Source organism: Poecilia mexicana, unplaced genomic scaffold, assembly GCF_051168715.1.
Source record: "Poecilia mexicana isolate PSO_F unplaced genomic scaffold, ASM5116871v1 scaffold_21, whole genome shotgun sequence".
Lineage (NCBI taxonomy): Eukaryota > Metazoa > Chordata > Actinopteri > Cyprinodontiformes > Poeciliidae > Poecilia > Poecilia mexicana.
This window is the reverse complement of record NW_028263390.1, coordinates 14,778,064-14,796,574: the sequence shown is the minus strand read 5'-3', so window position 1 is coordinate 14,796,574 and position 18,511 is coordinate 14,778,064. Positions and strand designations below refer to the sequence as shown.

The 18,511-nt window shown below is 39.6% G+C and overlaps 1 protein-coding gene across 2 annotated transcripts; it reads left to right on the top strand.

Annotated features, from left to right (window-relative positions):
- The first annotated feature begins 270 nt into the window (after positions 1-270).
- Positions 271-18,474, top strand: armc2 (armadillo repeat containing 2). Of its 2 annotated transcripts, none has more exons than XM_014993914.2 (18): positions 271-618; positions 1,954-2,198; positions 2,292-2,361; positions 2,530-2,695; positions 3,506-3,626; positions 7,434-7,504; positions 8,146-8,256; positions 9,894-10,078; positions 10,215-10,317; positions 10,440-10,654; positions 11,221-11,366; positions 12,124-12,223; positions 12,620-12,947; positions 14,535-14,657; positions 14,741-14,854; positions 16,267-16,399; positions 17,144-17,298; positions 17,747-18,474. In XM_014993914.2, exons 2-18 carry the CDS (start codon positions 1,990-1,992, stop codon positions 17,878-17,880), a joined length of 2,484 nt encoding a protein of 827 aa, XP_014849400.2. In that variant the 5' UTR covers positions 271-618; positions 1,954-1,989; the 3' UTR covers positions 17,881-18,474. The 2 variants fall into 2 exon arrangements, with proteins under 2 accessions (XP_014849400.2, XP_087858247.1); XM_088002121.1 differs by lacking the exon at positions 271-618 and adding an exon at positions 792-928.
- Positions 18,475-18,511: the final 37 nt, after the last annotated feature.

Genomic DNA, 18,511 nt, shown 5'->3' with positions numbered 1-18,511 from the left:
AAAACATACTTATGTGGAACATCTTAGTAGAAGTAAATATGTTTAATTAATGATTCTTTTTTTTTTTTGTTGCAAAATGCCGCAAACTGAAATAGGACATATAAGAACTGCTGAAATAAAAGCTTAAGCTCTCTTTATAATTACAACAACAATGACCCAAAGTCAGATCCCGAAACTAAATTTAATCTACTAAAGTTATCTACCTACTACAAAGAGACATCAATTCACCATAATGATACTTCTGCCCCTGAGGATTTTTAGCTAAACAAAATTAACTTTTGTTTATGGTTTTTATTGTTAAACTCGCACAGTGTTTAATTTAAAGTTAAACGACAAATAAAGACAAACAGTTAATGAACCCGGATCCTTACTTTAGCTTGAAGCAGATCTTCGTGGTTTCCTTCACAGCCCAGTTAAAGGCAAAAGCGCGTCACCTTGAGTCGCGCGTCTGAAGCTCGTGCACAGGAAAGCTTCAGTCTAACCTAAACGCCTGATTGAAAACTTGCAACTTTGAAGCAAGATTCTGCGCATTTTACTTTTGCGCTTTGGTCTGGAAACCATGCTTTATTTCATGACTGACATCTTTTTCGGCAATTTAAGCTGTGAGGAGTGTTAACGGTGAGTGTTCCAGTTTAATTTACTAACGACAAGTTTCATTCAAACATCAGACTCATCGACCGATTCCTGCTGCTTTAAAAAAATTCTAGCTGTTCTTATGGATAAATATAGCTTCTTAATCACTAAGCTACTCGTATAATAAACAAATGAAGTTTCCAATCCCAGATGCTAAGTTATTTTATCCGTATTTTTGTTGGATTTGATATCTTGAGTTTGAAAGCGACATTTTTGTCACCATAGAAACGGATCGCGAACGCGCACAAACAAAGGCCATCGTCCCGCATCTACAACACCTGTAACGTCAGTAAAAGTGAGCAAATAAATTTTAAACATTAACTCGAAAAATTACAGTAATTTTATATGTATGAAATATATTTCAAAGTATATGTAAATAAAATGCTGTAATTATTTTTACGGCATTATAAAATTATGATAAAGTAATAAAGGGGTTTATTTACTTTTTGTGACCAACTTCGATGTATTTACTTGTTTGTTTTTTTTTTTGTTTGTTTGTTTTACTATCGTTTTCTAGCAAACCCGTAAGTCCTTTACTGTGTTCATATAGTGACTAAATTACACACAGCTGCACTCTATTTCCAATCAGGTCCCTTCTGGAGTCCTAAATGTGCATTAAACACTTTTCAAATTATAATTCATTATTGCATTTCACAAATATGACCTAAAATATCAATACAACACACAAATAAACGTGTTTTTTAAATCTTGTTGATCTAACTTGACAAACTGTAAAAATGTTCCAGAAAAAAAAACAAAAAACTTAAGATTTAGAAAGTGTTTAGTATAGGATAGATGAACGTAACTACCTTTGAATTGAGAAACGACAAATCTGTAAAATGAAGAGCAGATGAGTCATGTTAGAGATGTGTATTATACTTAGTACTGGTTATAATTATTTGTCACAAAGCAGTAAGATGGTCTCAGGGCCGCTAATGTGTGACATGAAGGCAGAGAGGAAGATAATATGCTCCAAATAATCTTTGGAACAAAACAAAATGGTTGCAGAACTTATGAAAGAAACTCAATAACACAGGAAATGGCAGAAAACTGCTGTCAAGGGATAGCTAGAGACGTGGTAATTAGGATCTGGAAAAGAATACAGTAAACCAGGCTTAATGTATACTGAGGGAGCAATCAACTGGATGCACAATGGATGTGTGATCAAGAAACAAGGGGTGGGGACAAGACTGACGTAAAGCAGAGAAAAGGCCAAGTGAGCAACACAGAATCAGCTTTATTGGCAGAGCACAAGGAATTTGACTGTTTTCACATGTGTATGTACACAAAATAATTTTCTAAAAAGGCCTATTGTGGTAGTCACCTAGGCCCGAATGAGCAAACTGACTGAGCTCTATGGAGACCAAGCATGAGGTCTGCAGCGCTTTCACCCCACGGCGCAACAGTTTGAGGAAATCATGTGCAGACATAGTCAGAGAAGCAAGGCAGTCTCTGCGAGTTCAGTCCACACACCGGCCGCTCACACCAAGAGATGGACCCAGGCGGCTTTTTGGGGGAAACTCTGTTCGAGGAGATCATGGCAGCAGACCTCCGTCAGCCTTTAGGTTAGCAACAAATTCAGCTGAATTCATATCTGTGAACTGAAAATGTATGTATCTGCTGTCATAAATCATTGATTACGTTTTAAAACTTTGCAGCCTTCATGCTCGAAACTTTGATGCCGACTCCAGGCCAGGCTCAGGGACTCGCCTCTCACCTCTGAACCATGTATGTAACATTCACAGACATTTTATCAATGTGTATTTTGTTTCTTTCAACCAAAAGAAATCAAGCTTGGAGGAGTTCTAATGGCTTAAAAGAGATGTCACAACTAAATTCAGATGGTGATCGATTTCTCACACCATCATGGATTTGGTATTTTGTCTGTTCGTCCAGAAACCAAAGTTTCCAGACTCCAGTAATGCTGAGGATCCACTGAAGGACTTTCCCAAATCCCCCATTGAGCCAGTGGAAGCGAGGAAAGGGTTGGCATGGTCTCAGACCCGCCTCCTCAAGTCTGCATCTCTTGCATCACTGCTGCCTTCAGAAGCATGCACAGATGGTGAGAAAAGAAAAACGTTTTGTGTCGACCAACTGAGAAAAGATGCGGGAAAAAAAACTTAAATCAATCTCTGGTGCTTTAAATCTAAAATTAATTATTACTCTTTGTGTCTGTTAGCAAACATAAAAAAGACTTGCATAAACTATTCTCTATTTTTAGTTGGATCACTGTATTATCAATTTTTTTTTGTGCAAACATTTATGTGTAACCATTCTTCTCCAAAATACAGTATGTAGCAATCGTTTTCATACCCTTAACTTCTTCATGCTACAGCCACAAATTTCAAAACACTTTAGTTGTATTTTATGTAATAGACAAACACAATGTAGGACATAACTGTGAAGTAAAGTAAAAAGACACATGGTTTTCAAAATGGAAAAACAAAATCTGATAAGTGTGGTGTGCATTTTTTTTCAGGCTTGTGAGATGAAGCAAAGTTTAATTTGAATTGCAGTTGCAAGTCGTTTCTTCTATTAAAAATAGCTCAGTGACAGTCAAATCAGATGAAGAGCATTTGTAAGCACAAGATTTAGGACTTTGACTGTGCTATTATAACATGTGTGTACTTTGATCTAAGCCGTGCTAATATAGCTCTGGCTATATGATTAGGATTTGTCTAGCTTATGTGTTTTCCTCCCTCCCCTTTTTTAGATAGACATGTGAACAAATCCTAAATGTCCATTTTTCTTTTAGTCAATAATTATCTGCCTGCCTGCTTTTATGTGTACTGTGAACATAGAAATTGTCTACAGCACCTCACACTTAACATTTGAATGATTTGTTTCATCTTTTCTTTTTCTTTTGTGAAAGAGAAATTAAATCCAGGCCCAGAGCCAAAGCGGCTGTCAGCCGAACAACTTTGCAGTCCAGACCTCTCCACGGACCGCAGAGGTCATCTCAAAGCGAGCCAACGCAGGACACCTAGTAGAAGGTAAAATCTTCGGCAGTATGTGTCCTTTACTGTCTCTTTTCCTTCTACTGCTCCTCCTCTTTGACCTTAATGATGACAGCCCCACAATCAGTTTAAGATTTACTTGGACAAAAGGTTGCAGAGGTAGCCATTACTAGATGAAGTTGAGTCCTGTTTTTGGCTTTCGTCAAATCCTTCTTAGTAATATTGATTGCTGCTGTGCCTTTTTGTATTTGTTCCGCTGAAAGTGTACTGTCTTTCTTGAAGTTGTGACAGCAGTTAAAGTTATTACTAGTAAAAATCATTTAAAAAAAACAAGAATATCAGTGTAATTATTGATCTGTGTTCTGTTATTATTAGGTTAAATTATTAGACGGGTAACTCAAAATTGTCTACACAAATTTATTTTTAATATATTACAAATTTGGGCAATAATAGTCATAGTAAATATCTAGTTATTGTAACAATGATAAAAGCATCTTTTATATATTGGCCTGCTGAAAATATGTGAACGTCATTTGAAGTGTATTAAAACTGTGTTCAGTGTAAATTATTAGCTCTCTTTATTTGTCACATGTAAATCACAAACTTGTTTTGTAAGACATTTTTGGGTGGAGATAAAAAAAAAATCAGAAAATTGTGCAGTACATTTGTATTCAGCCCCCGTGAGTCATTACTCAAATTTAATCTAAACTGAAATGTTTGCTTATTCCTTTCTCAAAATCCATCAAGCTCAGTCAGATGGGTTGTATTCTACTTTGGACTTAAATTGCTCTGGTCTCATCTGACCAGAGCATCTTTCCTCCAGATGGTCATTACTTGTGGCAAACAGCAAACTGTACCTTTTCTGGCTGTTTTCCAGCAATGGCTTTTTCCACAAATCTCTAGGAGCGATTTGAGCCGTACATGACTAATAATTATTGATTAGGTGACTATTGAAGGAATTTGGTTACACTGGTTTATCGCTGAACACAAATGCATGCCACTCTTTTTAAAAGGTTTTTATAAACTATTTAGGAAGTATTGTACTGTGTCACATAAAATACATGGAAGTCGGTGTTTGTAATGTGACAAAATCCAAAAACATTCAAGTGGCGAGAAACACTTTTCCAAGATACTGCAGAGCAGCACGGGTTTCTCTAACTACAACCACAAATTCTTCAACTTTACACTCTCAACCTCCTGTTAAACCATCATATACTTCACTGTACACTATATCTTGGTCACAGTTAAGTCCAGCTTCTTGGCAAGATTCAAATCCAATGAATCTGCCTCCATCTGTCGATATCCTCATTTGTCAGCTTTTACACTTTTCCCCAGCGCAGAGAGGCTAAAAGCTCTACTTTTTTGCCGACCTCATCAGCTGTGTGTCAGCTTGAGGAGCGTATAACTCTGGGCACGATGTCAGGGGGCTGTTGTTACAATCCATCCACTTATCGATTTGGTGGGGCAGCTGGACCTGTTAAGAGAGGAGGTGGGGGAGTAAGACCATAAAACATTTTTACAGGAAATCTCTCCCGCTGCTCATACATCTCCCTCACATAACCCCACTCGAGCCAGCTTAACACGCAATGTTTCTGTAACTTGTTGCTGACAAAGACGGGTCCTACTTTTAAAACTCCGGCACTGAGCGCACTATTAAATCAGGCTTTTTGGAAGTATTGTCGCCCAATTTTACAAAATTAGCTCTGGAGAAGTACAAAGTGAGAGATACCAGCTGAGTCAAAGCATATATATATCAGACAGCCCCTTGGTTCTTTTTTCCTCTCCAATAAGCCAGAGCTCTTCAGCTCCAAATGGCTCTCTATTAGATTTGGGTGCCGATCTGGGCAAGGCTGGCAGTGTTGCATATTGTGACTGCACTGCACTGGCCAGGCCTAAGACAGGGATGAGGTCATGTCTCAGAGAATGCAGATTCACACAAAGAGACCTTATTATCAAGCCCTTAATCCTATCATACAAAGGCAAAGCCCCCTGATGGTGCAGCAAGCCTCTGCCAACTATCCCTGCTGCATATCTCCTTTTAGACATTGCGCATATTTGAAATAAGATATTTACCTATAAAAAGACACGTAACCACTTTTCTCGCTGGCTGCCAATAAGTTTGGACAATTCCTGTTACAGGTCAGTTAGGATTATTGACATTTTTCTATTTATTTAATGTCAAAATTGCATTATTCTGGCTGATTGGCCTAGTCCGGTTTTTAGGCCGCCTTGTTTGCTCACTCACACCTTTGCACACCCACCCACTAATAAATATTTTGGAGTGGCTTTGTGACAGCCACTCCAAAATATTGTCATCATGCTGCAACCCTGTGTGCTTAACAGTTGGGATGGCGTTCTCAAGCTTTCAGCTTTCTCCCTTTTCTTCTAAATGTGAACAATTCAGTTCACAGGACATGTCTCTATGGTATCTAAGTTCTGTGTCTAAGTTCCTGGTGCTTTAGAAGCTCATGTTTTTACAGTTTTACTGTGATAAGGATGCTTTCTTATCATTTTCATCTTTGATTTTCACAAGGTCTTTTGCATTTGTTTTATGTTCATCACTGGGACTCAGAACCTGGCTCCTTCCTGAATGGCATAATAGCTGGTCACTCTTATGCTGTTCCTAGTTATGTGGGGTTTTTTTTCTTTTTGTTTTGCTGTTGTTGTTTTTTTACACGGATGACTGTGGGACCTTCAGACAACATCAGACAAATCTACTCTGACTTCTCAAAAACTTTCCATGATGTCACACAAGGCAGCAGCGTGTATGACTTTGCCTGTAAATACATCCACATGTGTGCCTCTATTTAACTTAAATAATATGAATTAAACGTTATAAAGCCATGACATTTTCACCTGAACCTTTTCAAATAGATTTATGGAATAGGAATCTTAAAAATGTATTCGATAATCCCAACTGACCTGAAATATGTTATCTTCAGTCTTTTTTTGATGGCTGATGGTGAGAAAAACAATGTACAGCCTGGGCAAACATCTGGTTTCAACTGTAACAGCAGCTAAACCCGAAACTGGGATTGTCCTCTTAAGGAAAAGTTAATTTTTAAGCAAGTATTTATGATATCAAACTTATGCCCTGTAAACATGGAGAAGGGAATGTGAGTCAGCACGTTATGTCATAATCTGTTTTTATTTATTATCACTATTTAGGGTTGCTATGCTGTAATTAGTTCCACCACTCACCATCTGTCCTGCTTCACGAAGTGAACTGGCACCTTGATGCAATGTTTTCCATGCACATTGCAACATGTGCAACCATATAATGCAAAAGGAAAACCACAACACACGGCATACATAGCATGCTACCTATTAGAAGACTTCACCAGTGTTGCACAGAGGTAAAGACGGAGGTGTCAGCTCGCGGTGACAAAGCATGTACCAGACTGGCCTCAGAGCTGAGATCTCAGTTCCTGTCTTTGAGCAGACATTCTGCACAACTGCACCGTCACACACCCAGATAAATAAAAACAGCAATGTAAACGGAAGGACATAAACCCACATGTATCTTACTTGCGTGCAAATGATCTCGCACTGTTCACACGCATGCATGGGCAAAACGGACTCAAGAGGAGCGCCTCCTCACAAGTTGCTCCTCTGTTGCAACAAGGACACCTAGTGGCAATTTTTTTTACAGCCTGTCAAGGCATTTAAAAGCAGAGACTTCTAATTCCTGACAAAGTCGCTGTTAGGTTTTATTTACACGTTTTGTCTTTTATGCACAGTTATCCAAAGCTGCGCCAATTTTAAGGAAGTATGACAGTAGCCACAAAATCTGATGTAACCTGGCTCTTTGTGTGCGTGCGTCTGTGTCTGTTTTTGTTACAGCAGTAAAAATATAAAGCCTGATGTTGACTCAGGAGTTAGACCCACAGAGTCTGGAACAGAACAGAAAACAGGTTTGTCCAGATCTCTTTATTGCACCTCACTCTTCTTATTTTCAAGCAAGTTATGCATATTTACCAAGTAACACAAATTGAACATTTATGACTTGTGAGCCTTGCTAACCACCACCTCTGTGTTTGCACTTAGAGTATTTTCATGAAAAGAAACCTGTTTTGTAACATCTCCTAAACATGATGATCTCTGTAACTTAAGTTGAAGTTGAAGTTGAAATTGTAGCTTAAGTTGAAGTTGAAGTTTTTTTTTCCAACTTAAACTTAAGTTGGAAAAAAAAAAGCCTTTGGTTGAGGTGCTGTTGCTAACAGCCATAAAACAACCAATCAATAGCTGAGAGAGGTGGGTTTGTGCAGCCACGACTTCCTGTATCATACCATGCAATGTGGTATGCAAATATTCAGAAACAAAGCATGTATGGTATTTAAGAGAATTTAGACACGTGTTTTTGTTGCACATGCAGACTGTTTCATATTGGTGCAGACAGAAGTAAGAGGAAGTTTAGCTGTGGATGGTGACCTTTTGCTGTGGCATCAAACTTCCTGCTGTTTTATTTTAAGATGGTGAACTTGTGAACCTTGCTAACCACCTCTGTGCTTGCAGGAGGTAATTGGCAAACTGTAATTTTCTCTCCACGTTTCAGAGCTTGGGCATGGAAACGGCTCCACATGCCCAGATGAGGAGGATCCAGAGTCACTGGTGTGGAATAATGTGATTCTTCCTCTTCTTCAAGAGCTGGAGAGCATAGCTGCAGGTAACCTACCATGTGTGAAAAGCAAAGTACATCGCTAATACATTGCATTCCAGTCAGCACATTAATACCTTTTTTCTCCTTTGTCTTTAAAACCTAATCCTTGTCTTAAATTTATTTAGCAGTGGTGGAGATTCTGATGTTTTTCATTCAAACATCCCTGTTTCTCCTTATTATTCTTCATTTTCAGCCAGCAGGCTGAGAAATTGATTTCTCAATACTGGCAGATAGTCATGCATAAAGTCTCGCAAAATGAAAAAGCACTGCCATCTCACCCACTGGGGAAGGACAAACAGAGCAGTGTTATGTTTGGCATCTGTACAGAATCTGTCTTTTAGCCTGAAACGACAGTCTGGCAGCCATGAAATGAAATCTGTGTCCTTAAATATTTTAATGCTCTACAAATTTAATGGAAATTTCATTTGAAAGATAAATATTAAATATTTATTGTACTAAGGGGCTCCTGGCTCATGCATAAAACATGCTAGAGATTCGGTGAGAAATTGCAGTGAAGTGCAGAGTGTGAGACAGCGTTCAGCTTTTCTTAGAAGCGGCCTCTTATTTATGCAAGGAAAACATTTATTTTCCCTCAAAAAGGAGGAAAACACTCCACCCTTTTTCTGCCTTTGCGTCAGCTGCCTGTTGCTGTATTGTTCTTCTGTATTTCACCATCGAAACTCCTTGCTGCCTCTCAAAGGAGGAAGACCGATGAATTTTTTTGCTGAGCACTGCTGACATAATCTATTCTGGATAAATAAAAGTCCCCTAAACGATCCCTTGCAAAACTGTTCCTATTCCTCAACCATTTTTCATATTTGGTCATGTTATGAGCATAAGATTCAATGTATATCCATAGGATTTTATCTGATACATCAAACATTGTTTAAAGTTGACAGGAAATTGAAAATATCACTTGATACTTATGTGTTATTGGAAGATTAAAATATTAATATCTGAACATCAACTATAAAGTCTTAAAAAATGCAAACACTAAAAAAAAAACTTAAATAATCAAGCAAAGCTAAGCCTGGTGGGGGCACAGGTAAAGCCTGGTGGCCTGCCAGGCTTATAATGCTCTGGGGGAAACCCTGCTTTAAGTGAAGAAATGGATAAATGTTTTATTTTTTATCTTAGATCCAGGGATTTTATTAGAGAACAATAATGAACAAGTAGAATCATCAAGAGAAAGGATCAGCAAGGTAGCCTGATCTTTTTACTCGAGTATAATGGGCCTCAGCTCAGGTTGAAAAATCTGTTAGCAGGATAACTTTTAATCGCACACTTTAAAAATCTGTATGTTAAGTTTGCTACATGCTATGTGTAGCGAGGTGCTACACATAGAGGTGGAGGTGTGTTAGAATGGCCCAGTTAAAGCCCAGTATGGCTTAAAATCTGTGGCAAGATGTAAATAGCTGTTCAGAGACACTCTTCCTCCATTTTATCTGATCTTGAGCTATTTTACAAAGAAACATCTATAAATGTTTCAATCTCTAGGTGTGCAAAGCTGCCTTGTATCTGTAATTTCTATAAAAGTTTACATAGATTTTATGCAGTGATACTTTTGTCACTCGTCCTCAGTTTCGTCACGTTTGATCCATGCCTGACATGATTACTTTAATATGTGCGTTTGCCATGCGCAGGCAGCTCGGAGGGCTCGGTGGACCGCCTGTGTGATCTGTGTGACCGTCTGCATGGCACGCTGGCTGATGCGGACATGCTCAGTCGACGCTGTAAGAAGAGATCTGGGATACTTCGAACTCTGTTCCACCTTGTTGATCGCGAGTCTGCCCAGCTCAACCTGCACATTGCTAAGCTCTGCCTCGCCGTGAGTGATGTGTTTTGCAGATGCATGGGTGGGTGGTTGTGTGCGTGTCAGGATGTCTGCCATAAGTTTCAATAACAAAAACACAGAAGGCATCTTAATGTGAAATGACAGTCTGTTTCTTTTTTCATGTTTCCAGCTTTGTGTGAGTGGAAACAACTTGCTCAACATCTGTAAGCTCGTCTTCCAAATCAGCCGCAGTGAAAGCAACGACATCCTCTTTGAGAAAATTTCCATCATTGGTCAGATTTTCTAGATGAAATATTGTGTAGCTTTGTATGCTTTGTTACATTTGAATTTATCTTCATCTTTGAGCATGTTTGTTAATTACAAATCAAACACATTTCTATGGTTTCTTCTCTAGATTCATTGTTGTCGGTGCTGAAATATGAAGACGTTAGTGTGTCTGGAGAAGCTCTTCTCTACTGTGTCGGTGCTTTAAAATTTCTCTCTGGAAACATCACAATCCTCAGAATCTTGTTGGCCAAAAACTGTATTGAAGTTGCGCAGAAACTCCTCCAGAAACTCTGCATAGTGTCAGACTGCGACATGACTTTAGCGGGGAACATCCTCGTCCAGGTTTGTCTCAAACATTATTAACATTATTGTAACATGACAGATTTTTTATTTTTTTTTATGTTCCTCTTTAGAAGTCTGGGTGAGTGTATGAAAAAGTGGTTGCGTGTCAGTAAAGAGGAATGTACTTGTTTGGTATTTATGGACATATTGTGAACTATTAGGTAAAAATGTTTTTGTTTATGTCTGGTACATTGCTGTTCACAAGCCTGATGTTCCCTGCAGATGGGGCCACTGCAGTCCAAAGCACACTGTGCGCCACTTTGCTCAACATGATTGCTTCAAACCACATAAGCCGGCCCAAACAAACATCTTTAACCAGTCCGTCATTTGATATCTAACACGGCTCATTACCCTGTTAGAGGGCACACTATGGCTTTCCAGAGCTTCAAGTATGGCCATATGTTGGGAATTACAGTTTCTTTCTTGTGATAGAATGATTTATTTCCTTACTGAACTGTGGAGCATTCTGCAGGCTGCAGGCCAGCAGCTACTCCTTCTTTTCCTAACATATCATCACTTTCTTTGTTTTTTTTTTCTCTCTCTCTCTCTCACTCTGTCCTCTAAAGCTGACAGCCACCCTGAGGAACCTTGCAGATCATCCTGATTCCCGCACGCTCTTCGTCTCCTTCTATGTAATTCCAGCCCTTTGCCTGGTTTTGGGTCGTTACTGCGAGGACAAAGACATATGCACCAACATTTCCAGAATATTTAGGTACAGTCATTTTATTTTGTTCTGGTTTCATTGTTTTATTTAAAGAAAAGGTATCATTGCTTTCTTTTTCACACGAGATTCTCCGCCTCCAGGGTTCCCTTATGCTGCTAAATGAGTTCTTGTCTAATGACGAGAATCAGTTCTGTCGGTAGATCTGAGGTTGATTGTACAACCGTTTTGATCTGAAGCGGTTTCACTGAAACAGAAACAGTTTCTGTTTTCCTTTGTCTGCGCTCATCAAAGTTTAAAATCTTAAATGCTGACTGTCTTGCTTTTAACTCCATCGATCTTAGTCTTCCCTGTTGCACGATGCGACCTCATAGCATGATGCTGCCGCCACCGTGTTTCATCGTAGGTTTGGTGCATTCAGGGTGGCATTTCGTGTTACTTTTCTCCACACACAGCACTCAGAATGTCACCAGCTCACCTTCCACCTTGTGCTTGTTGCGTCTCCTTTCTTCTGTCCTCCTTAGTGATGCTGCTTGTTTACCACCATTTGCTTTTAAAGCATTGGTGGCAGTGCGTTTTATTTAGAGGTATCAGAGTAAATGGGGCTAAGGATAATGCAAAAGCAGATTTAACATCTAAATAACTGAGAAAAAGGTCAGAAACCTTCGAAAGTTTTTTTTTTTTTTTCTTATGCTGTGAAAACGTGGCAGAGCTCAGCCTCTTTATTTGTTTGAACAGTTAGTCTCCATGGCAGCGCTCTCAGTGGGTTGATTGGTCGGTGGTATTTATTGTCCCTTCTCTCCCTCAGTAAACTGTCCTCTTACTCCGAGTGCTGTCTCGCTTTGGCCCAGACCCCCAACTGCTACTCTCTAATTTTAGATCTGCTGAGCAAACATCACCAAAAGCAGGTGAGTCCACAAGCCCCCTCTGTCTTCTCATATGTGCTCTTTGCTCTCTGTATGTAATAAAGAGTAAAGGCATGTTCCTTTTAGGCTTTCAGTGTTTTTTCCCTCTGGTGTGCGCAAGTCAAAAAGATTAAAGAAGGGAATAAAGAAAAAAAATAGACATAGTGAGCTTGAGTTGATCCATGAGTAAAAGTGATGTAAAGGGTTAATTGTAGGGAACCTGCAGTTGGGATAATTAAAAACTTTAGTTTAAAATGTTTACTTTGAGATTCAGAAAGTAACTAGGCCTAAGCCAGAGAAATATCTAAGCAAATTGATTTCTAATCTTTAATTTCAGTAAAGTTCACGGCGTCAGATTTGGAGGGTCATTAGCGACCCGTCTCCATGTCTCCTCCACAGGACCTTGTTGTACGTCTTCTCTTCACGCTCGGCAACCTCACAGCCAAAAGTGAGGAGCCTCGGCAGGAGCTCTTTCAGTGCAACGACTGCATGCCTACGCTCCTCCGACTGTACAACAGCTACCAGAGGAGAAATGTGTCATCAAGTACAGACGTGCAGACAGAAGCACCTTCCCCCAGAGAACCTGCAGCAGCAGCTGCTGCAGCTCTGACCGACGATGTGCTGGTGAAGCTGGTCAGGGTGCTGGCAAACATGTGCATCCACCCGGCTGTCGGTCCGTCACTGGCTGCAAACACAACATGCATTCAGCTTCTGATGGAGACATTAGGTGAGAAGAGAAAAATGTGTTTTAGGCAAAAAATTGATTGCAAGCAAAAGCAGACGTCTTCTTTCTTTGTCATTGTTTTTACTTTTTACATGAGTGAAGTCCTCTTTCTGCCAAATGCAGGAAATAATTTAAATTGTGGCTTAGGATAAAATTTAGTCTAGACTTTAGACATTCACAAAGCACACAGAACATTTGTTTTATTCTCAGCAGAAAGCAGGAGTCTCCACCTCATAGTCTGCACATGCATGAAAAGCAATAGATACAAAGTAGGTTTCTTTAATTTGGTGTTTGTGTTTCCCTCTTTCTGTTGCTGGCCAGAGCATCTGCCCACATGGCTCATATCAAAAACTGTGACTGGTTGCATCAAAGAAAGATTTGGGTTTTTTTTAAAGAAAATCAGTCATTTTGATTAGTTTATAATTAGCTGTTTAGTGGCGTTTACATGTGCAAGGCAGCCAACCACTTCCCCGGTGCTGGGAAACCCATTCCTCATTTTGTCAGTTCTCACCATCTCGGTGCTTTCTGCTCGATAGATCACACATCCTCCTTTGGTTTACCTGTTTTTGCAATTCTGACAGAGCGTAGCGCTTTGCTGCAGGAGCAGGATGTGCTGTCGCTTCTCATAGCCGACTTGGTTTGCTTGCATCAATTTCTTCCATGTGGTTAGTTGGTTTAGGACAGGTTGAGCCGACATGTAGGAGGGTGTGAAACTCTTCATGTGCTGCTTGCCTCCTACACATAACTTTGTGACAGTTGGAGGCGAGAAATAAACAGTCAGTGGCGAAAGAGTTAAAAAACAACAAGTCGCATGTAAATACACTCCACAAGTGGGGCACGAAACGAAAGACTGAGAATGTAAGATTGATACGAACATCAAAGACGGAGAGGAAAACTTTCAGTAAAGGATGAAAAGTCGAACTTGGCAGATTGATGTCCTGTTTTGAGTTCACGCCGCACCGCGTTGCTTTCTGTTGCAGTTTCAAGGGAGGATGGGGGGGGCACAACAAAGCATCATTTCCAGTCAGAACCAGAAACAAAATTCTGTGAGACACAGGCGCCGGCTGACAACTCAACCGCAATATCTGCGATTTACGACCGAGCACACGACATCTGCTGCTATATCAGGAACAGACTTCATTCGAAGGCTGCTCGCGGTCACATTCTTCATTGGACTTCGTCACATTGACCTTTGTGTTATCAAATCAAGTGCATCAGGCTGAAACTAATATGAAAGGCAGCCATATTTGTTTTTGTCGCATCTCTATTCTAAGGAGGCTTAAGGAGCAGAAAGAGCAGGTGTTTGAATGGTTTAATCAGATCTTTATGTAATGTTTGTTACAGTCGTCAGCCATTATTTAACAAAGCATTTGAGCTGTGTTGTGTTCATCTGGATCCACCTTCTTGACTGTGAATAACAGCAATTTATTTGTAGCTTTGAGAAAATATATTGTATATATTTTTTTTGTTTGTTTGTTTTTTACATAGTTGAGTAAAACAGGTTTTCTTTCAGTGAAATACAAAATGTGGTATTTGATTCTTGATTTTTTTTTTGTCTATATTTGTTTGTGTGACATTTGTTGGGCACAGAGCTGAGGTGTGTGGAGGAGAGCGAGGACCTAATGGTGAATGTGGCCGCCGCCATTAATAACCTCTCCTTCTATCAAGAAGAAAACTCTGAGATCAGACGCAATCAGCTCACCATTGCAAAGTGTAAGACGAAAGGATCAGCAAATCTGAAGGCGAAGCTGAATGAGCAATATTGTGATTAATGCACTTTTTTTCTCGTGTTACAGTGATGTCAAAATTGCTGCTTAGTTCAAGTATGGACGCCATGTTGGAGGCCACTCGTGTCTATGGAAACTTGTCACTCCATAAGGATGTGCGGGACTTAGCTATGCAAAATAAAGGTATTCATCCAATGAAAGAACAAATCAACAATTATGGTCCGATATGAGCTCGAAAAACCTGCTGCTCCAAACTCTTACCTACTTCCCTGTATGCTGCTTCACAGCCGCTTTGTGTGTGTTACTGACATTATCGCGAAAATAATCATAAGCAGGCATTGTGGGAAAAGTCCTGTACAAACATGTGTGCACACTTACCTGAACAGAAGTCATCGAGGAATTTCCCCAGCAGTCCTTTCACTTTCAACATTGGAAAGTGTTTTAGTTCTGTTATCCAAAAGTAACACACATAGTTTGCATATTTTTGCACTGTATTCCTAATGTATATTTGTAGACATTTAGGGTTACAGAGTTTGTAGTTTACCAATTCTTGAAAATGCAGAAATGCGAGATGTTGATATATACCTGGGGTTCTTAAGCCCTTTTAGATTTGTCCCTGCTCCAAAACACCTGAATCAAATGAGTGAATTACCTCCTCAGTGTCCAGTCAGGTTCTCCAGCGTCCTGCTAATGACCTCAGTATTTGACTCAGGTGTCTTGAAGCAGAGACATTGGCCCTTGAGAACCCCTGGTGTAGAGGATAAACAGGCTCATAACATTTTTATTCTTAAATTTGACTAAACCTTTTCTGGTTTTGGTCCTTCGGGATTACCAAAATTTTTTGTGAAATGCGACAAAAATGTCTGGCAGAGAATATTGGGGTGCACTTGTGGATGTACTTTCTTCCTTGTGTGACATCACAGAGAAATCCCCAGAAATTAGCAAAGATACCAGGAAGAGAAGCACAAACCTCCTTAAGTCTGGTTCATTCTTGGATGCAGTTTCCAAATTCCTGAAGGGCCCTCGTTCATCTGTTGAGTAGGAAGCGAGTAAAACTTATTACCCACAGTGAAATGAGTCCCGCTCAGAAGCCATTTCTTTAAAATCAACATAATGAAAACAGATTATAGTTTCCTAAATACATGCAATCAGTCAAAAATGATCCTTAATTTTAGGAGACATGTTTGTATGGTTTGATCAAACCTAAGCTGAAGAATTTTGTGGTCATACATGTAGTTTGGATTAAATTTAAATCTGTGTTTTAGAGCGGCCATCACAAGGCCCACATTTCAGCCCCATAGAAAATTTAGCCGGGTTCTTTGCCAGATGGTGAGAATTAATGGTTATTGGTGTTTTTATGCAGCATACAGTACGTTCATATCTGATTTCAGCTGCAATTTACTTCTACATCAACTTTAAAGCACATGGTTCTTAAGCTGTGACGCTCCACGCAGTGTGATCTGTGTACCTCTGCATCATGCTGGAGCTGGGTTTATCTGCAGGGCCAACTCCGTATAACATAAACATGCCTGCTGACTCTGGTGATTGCAGCTCTCTTTATCTCCCCCATTCTTTGTCCACATCCTCTCCCTCAGTGCACAAGTTTGTGGTGACTCTGCTTGACTCAAAGAGAGCCGAGATGTGTTTTTCTGCCTGCGGGGTCCTGACCAACCTCGCTCTGGACCCTCCCAACAGGGTTTGTCTCACGCTGGAGGGGGCTTCTGCAAAGTAAGGACAAAAGCACTTAGAGATAAATAGCCTCTCTTTGTTTCTCCTGCAAACGCTTTGGGGGCCGATTGTGGTGAGAAGGCACCTACCAACCTACATCAAAGGAGCTTTAACATATGTTTATTACTGACAGCTTTTAATTTTTTAAAATCGTCCTTTTGCTGGCATAATTTGCTGCATATCGCCATGGTTCTCTTAATGTTCTGAGCTGATAAGTAGCATTTGGCAGTTTAGCTGAGAGGACTGCAGAAAAGCATAAAGTTTAGCTTAATGGCAAAACAGAGCAGGCCTGGGGTTTGTTTGTTTAAAGGATAGCTCAGCTCTTGAGGAAATGGGATTTCTAGCTGAGACTGAGATAAGAAAATAAAACCAATTTAAAGTTTATGTAATAAATCTGTGGCCGGAGTCAACAGGATAACTTCCTGACTTTCTTGGTGAGGAATTTATAAAATAAAGTCGTCGTCCCAAGTGTTGTCTGTATAATAACTTGTATATGTTTAACTGATGAGAGTTGGAGCTGACAGAAAGTCTGTGCAGTTCTCTCTTGGCTGTAGTTTTCTGTTCTGGCCTGAAAAACTAAACACTGTTGGGACATTTAATTTTATTTCCACCTCCCACACTCTGTTCCTGTCCAGATGGTCATGTGCGTTCTCCTTCCTCGAGTCACATGAGGATTGTGTGTGTGTGTGTGTGTGTGTGTGTGTGTGTGTGTGTGTGTGTGTGTGTGTGTGTGTGTGTGTGTAGGTTAGTGGACTGCCTGAGAGATTTCGGGCCAGCTGACTGGCAGTTGGCAGGCCAGGCCTGTCAGGCCTTGTGGAACCTGATTGGTCACGGCTCCGACACGCTGTTGCACGCAGAGGAGAGAGAGAGGCTGCTGGAGATCCTCACAGTGTACTCAGGTTTGTTTTATTGCTGCTTCTTACATAACCAGTGGAGGGACGCAACCTGGAAAAGAACAAACTCCTCCTAAGATCGGTCACCCAACGAGGGGATGACACATTTATTCCATCCCATAAATACATCCCTGTCATACAGTGACTTGCAAAAGTAATAATGCCATTTGAACTTAGATTAGTTTAAATAGGACTTTATGTGATTGATCTGCAGAAAATATTGGATTCATGTTAATTGAAAAGACTATCTTAAAGGATTTTCCATATTTCTTTAAAAAGAAAAACAAAAACAGCTGTAAAAATTTCAGGGGATTTCTCTACCAGCTCTTAAAATCTACACTGCAAAAACACAAAGCTTTCCCAAATATTTTTGGTCTAGTTGCGTGATTATTTTCGATGCTTCTCAGGCACAATATGTTCAAAATACACCAAACATTTCTCACTCCTCCCTCAGATAAAGAGGAGGCTCTGAAGTGGACGCAGAATGAAGAAGAGCAGGATTTCTACAGAGCATGCTGGGAGTCAGAGTTTTTACCTGTTGCTCAAAAGTTGATAAAGGTATTACATTCAGTAGAAGTGACAGCCTGACAAACAGATTTATGGTTTCAGAGAAACGTCTGTTCCTTGAATATGCTAAGTACGGAGAGCTCCAGGAAAAAAAGTATCAAAAAGTCCCAACAAAGCTCGTCATCCAGCCTCTGTTTTGTTTGACTGAAGCTGCTGTTCTTCACAGAGGATGAGGTCACAAACATTTTACAGTCACTTTAAAGCTCTCAGGTTGGGAACATGAAATATGTGGCGGTTAATCATTAATGTGAGCATGTAAAGCATAAAATGTTAAAGGAATCTTCAAGAAAAAATTATATATATATATATATATATATATTCTTTTTTATTTTATTTTTTTTATGTGTGCATTAATGTAAAAAAATATATATATTTTGTTTTTACCTACATTTTGTGACCTCTGTGAAAATGTTTTAATTGATACTTTAAGTCGCTTTGGTTGATAGACATGACATCATAATCCAGGTTTTATTTTTCTGTTATTTTGGACTTTGGATGAACATTTCAAATTTTTTTTCCGCAGTGGATTTTTGTTATTCTATGCTGTGATACTCAACTGATAATGTAATCTTAAGCACAGTTTACTACAAAAGAATAAAAATGTTATTGTCTGGACACTGTCAAGAATTTGTGTATGAAGAAGTTGAAGTCA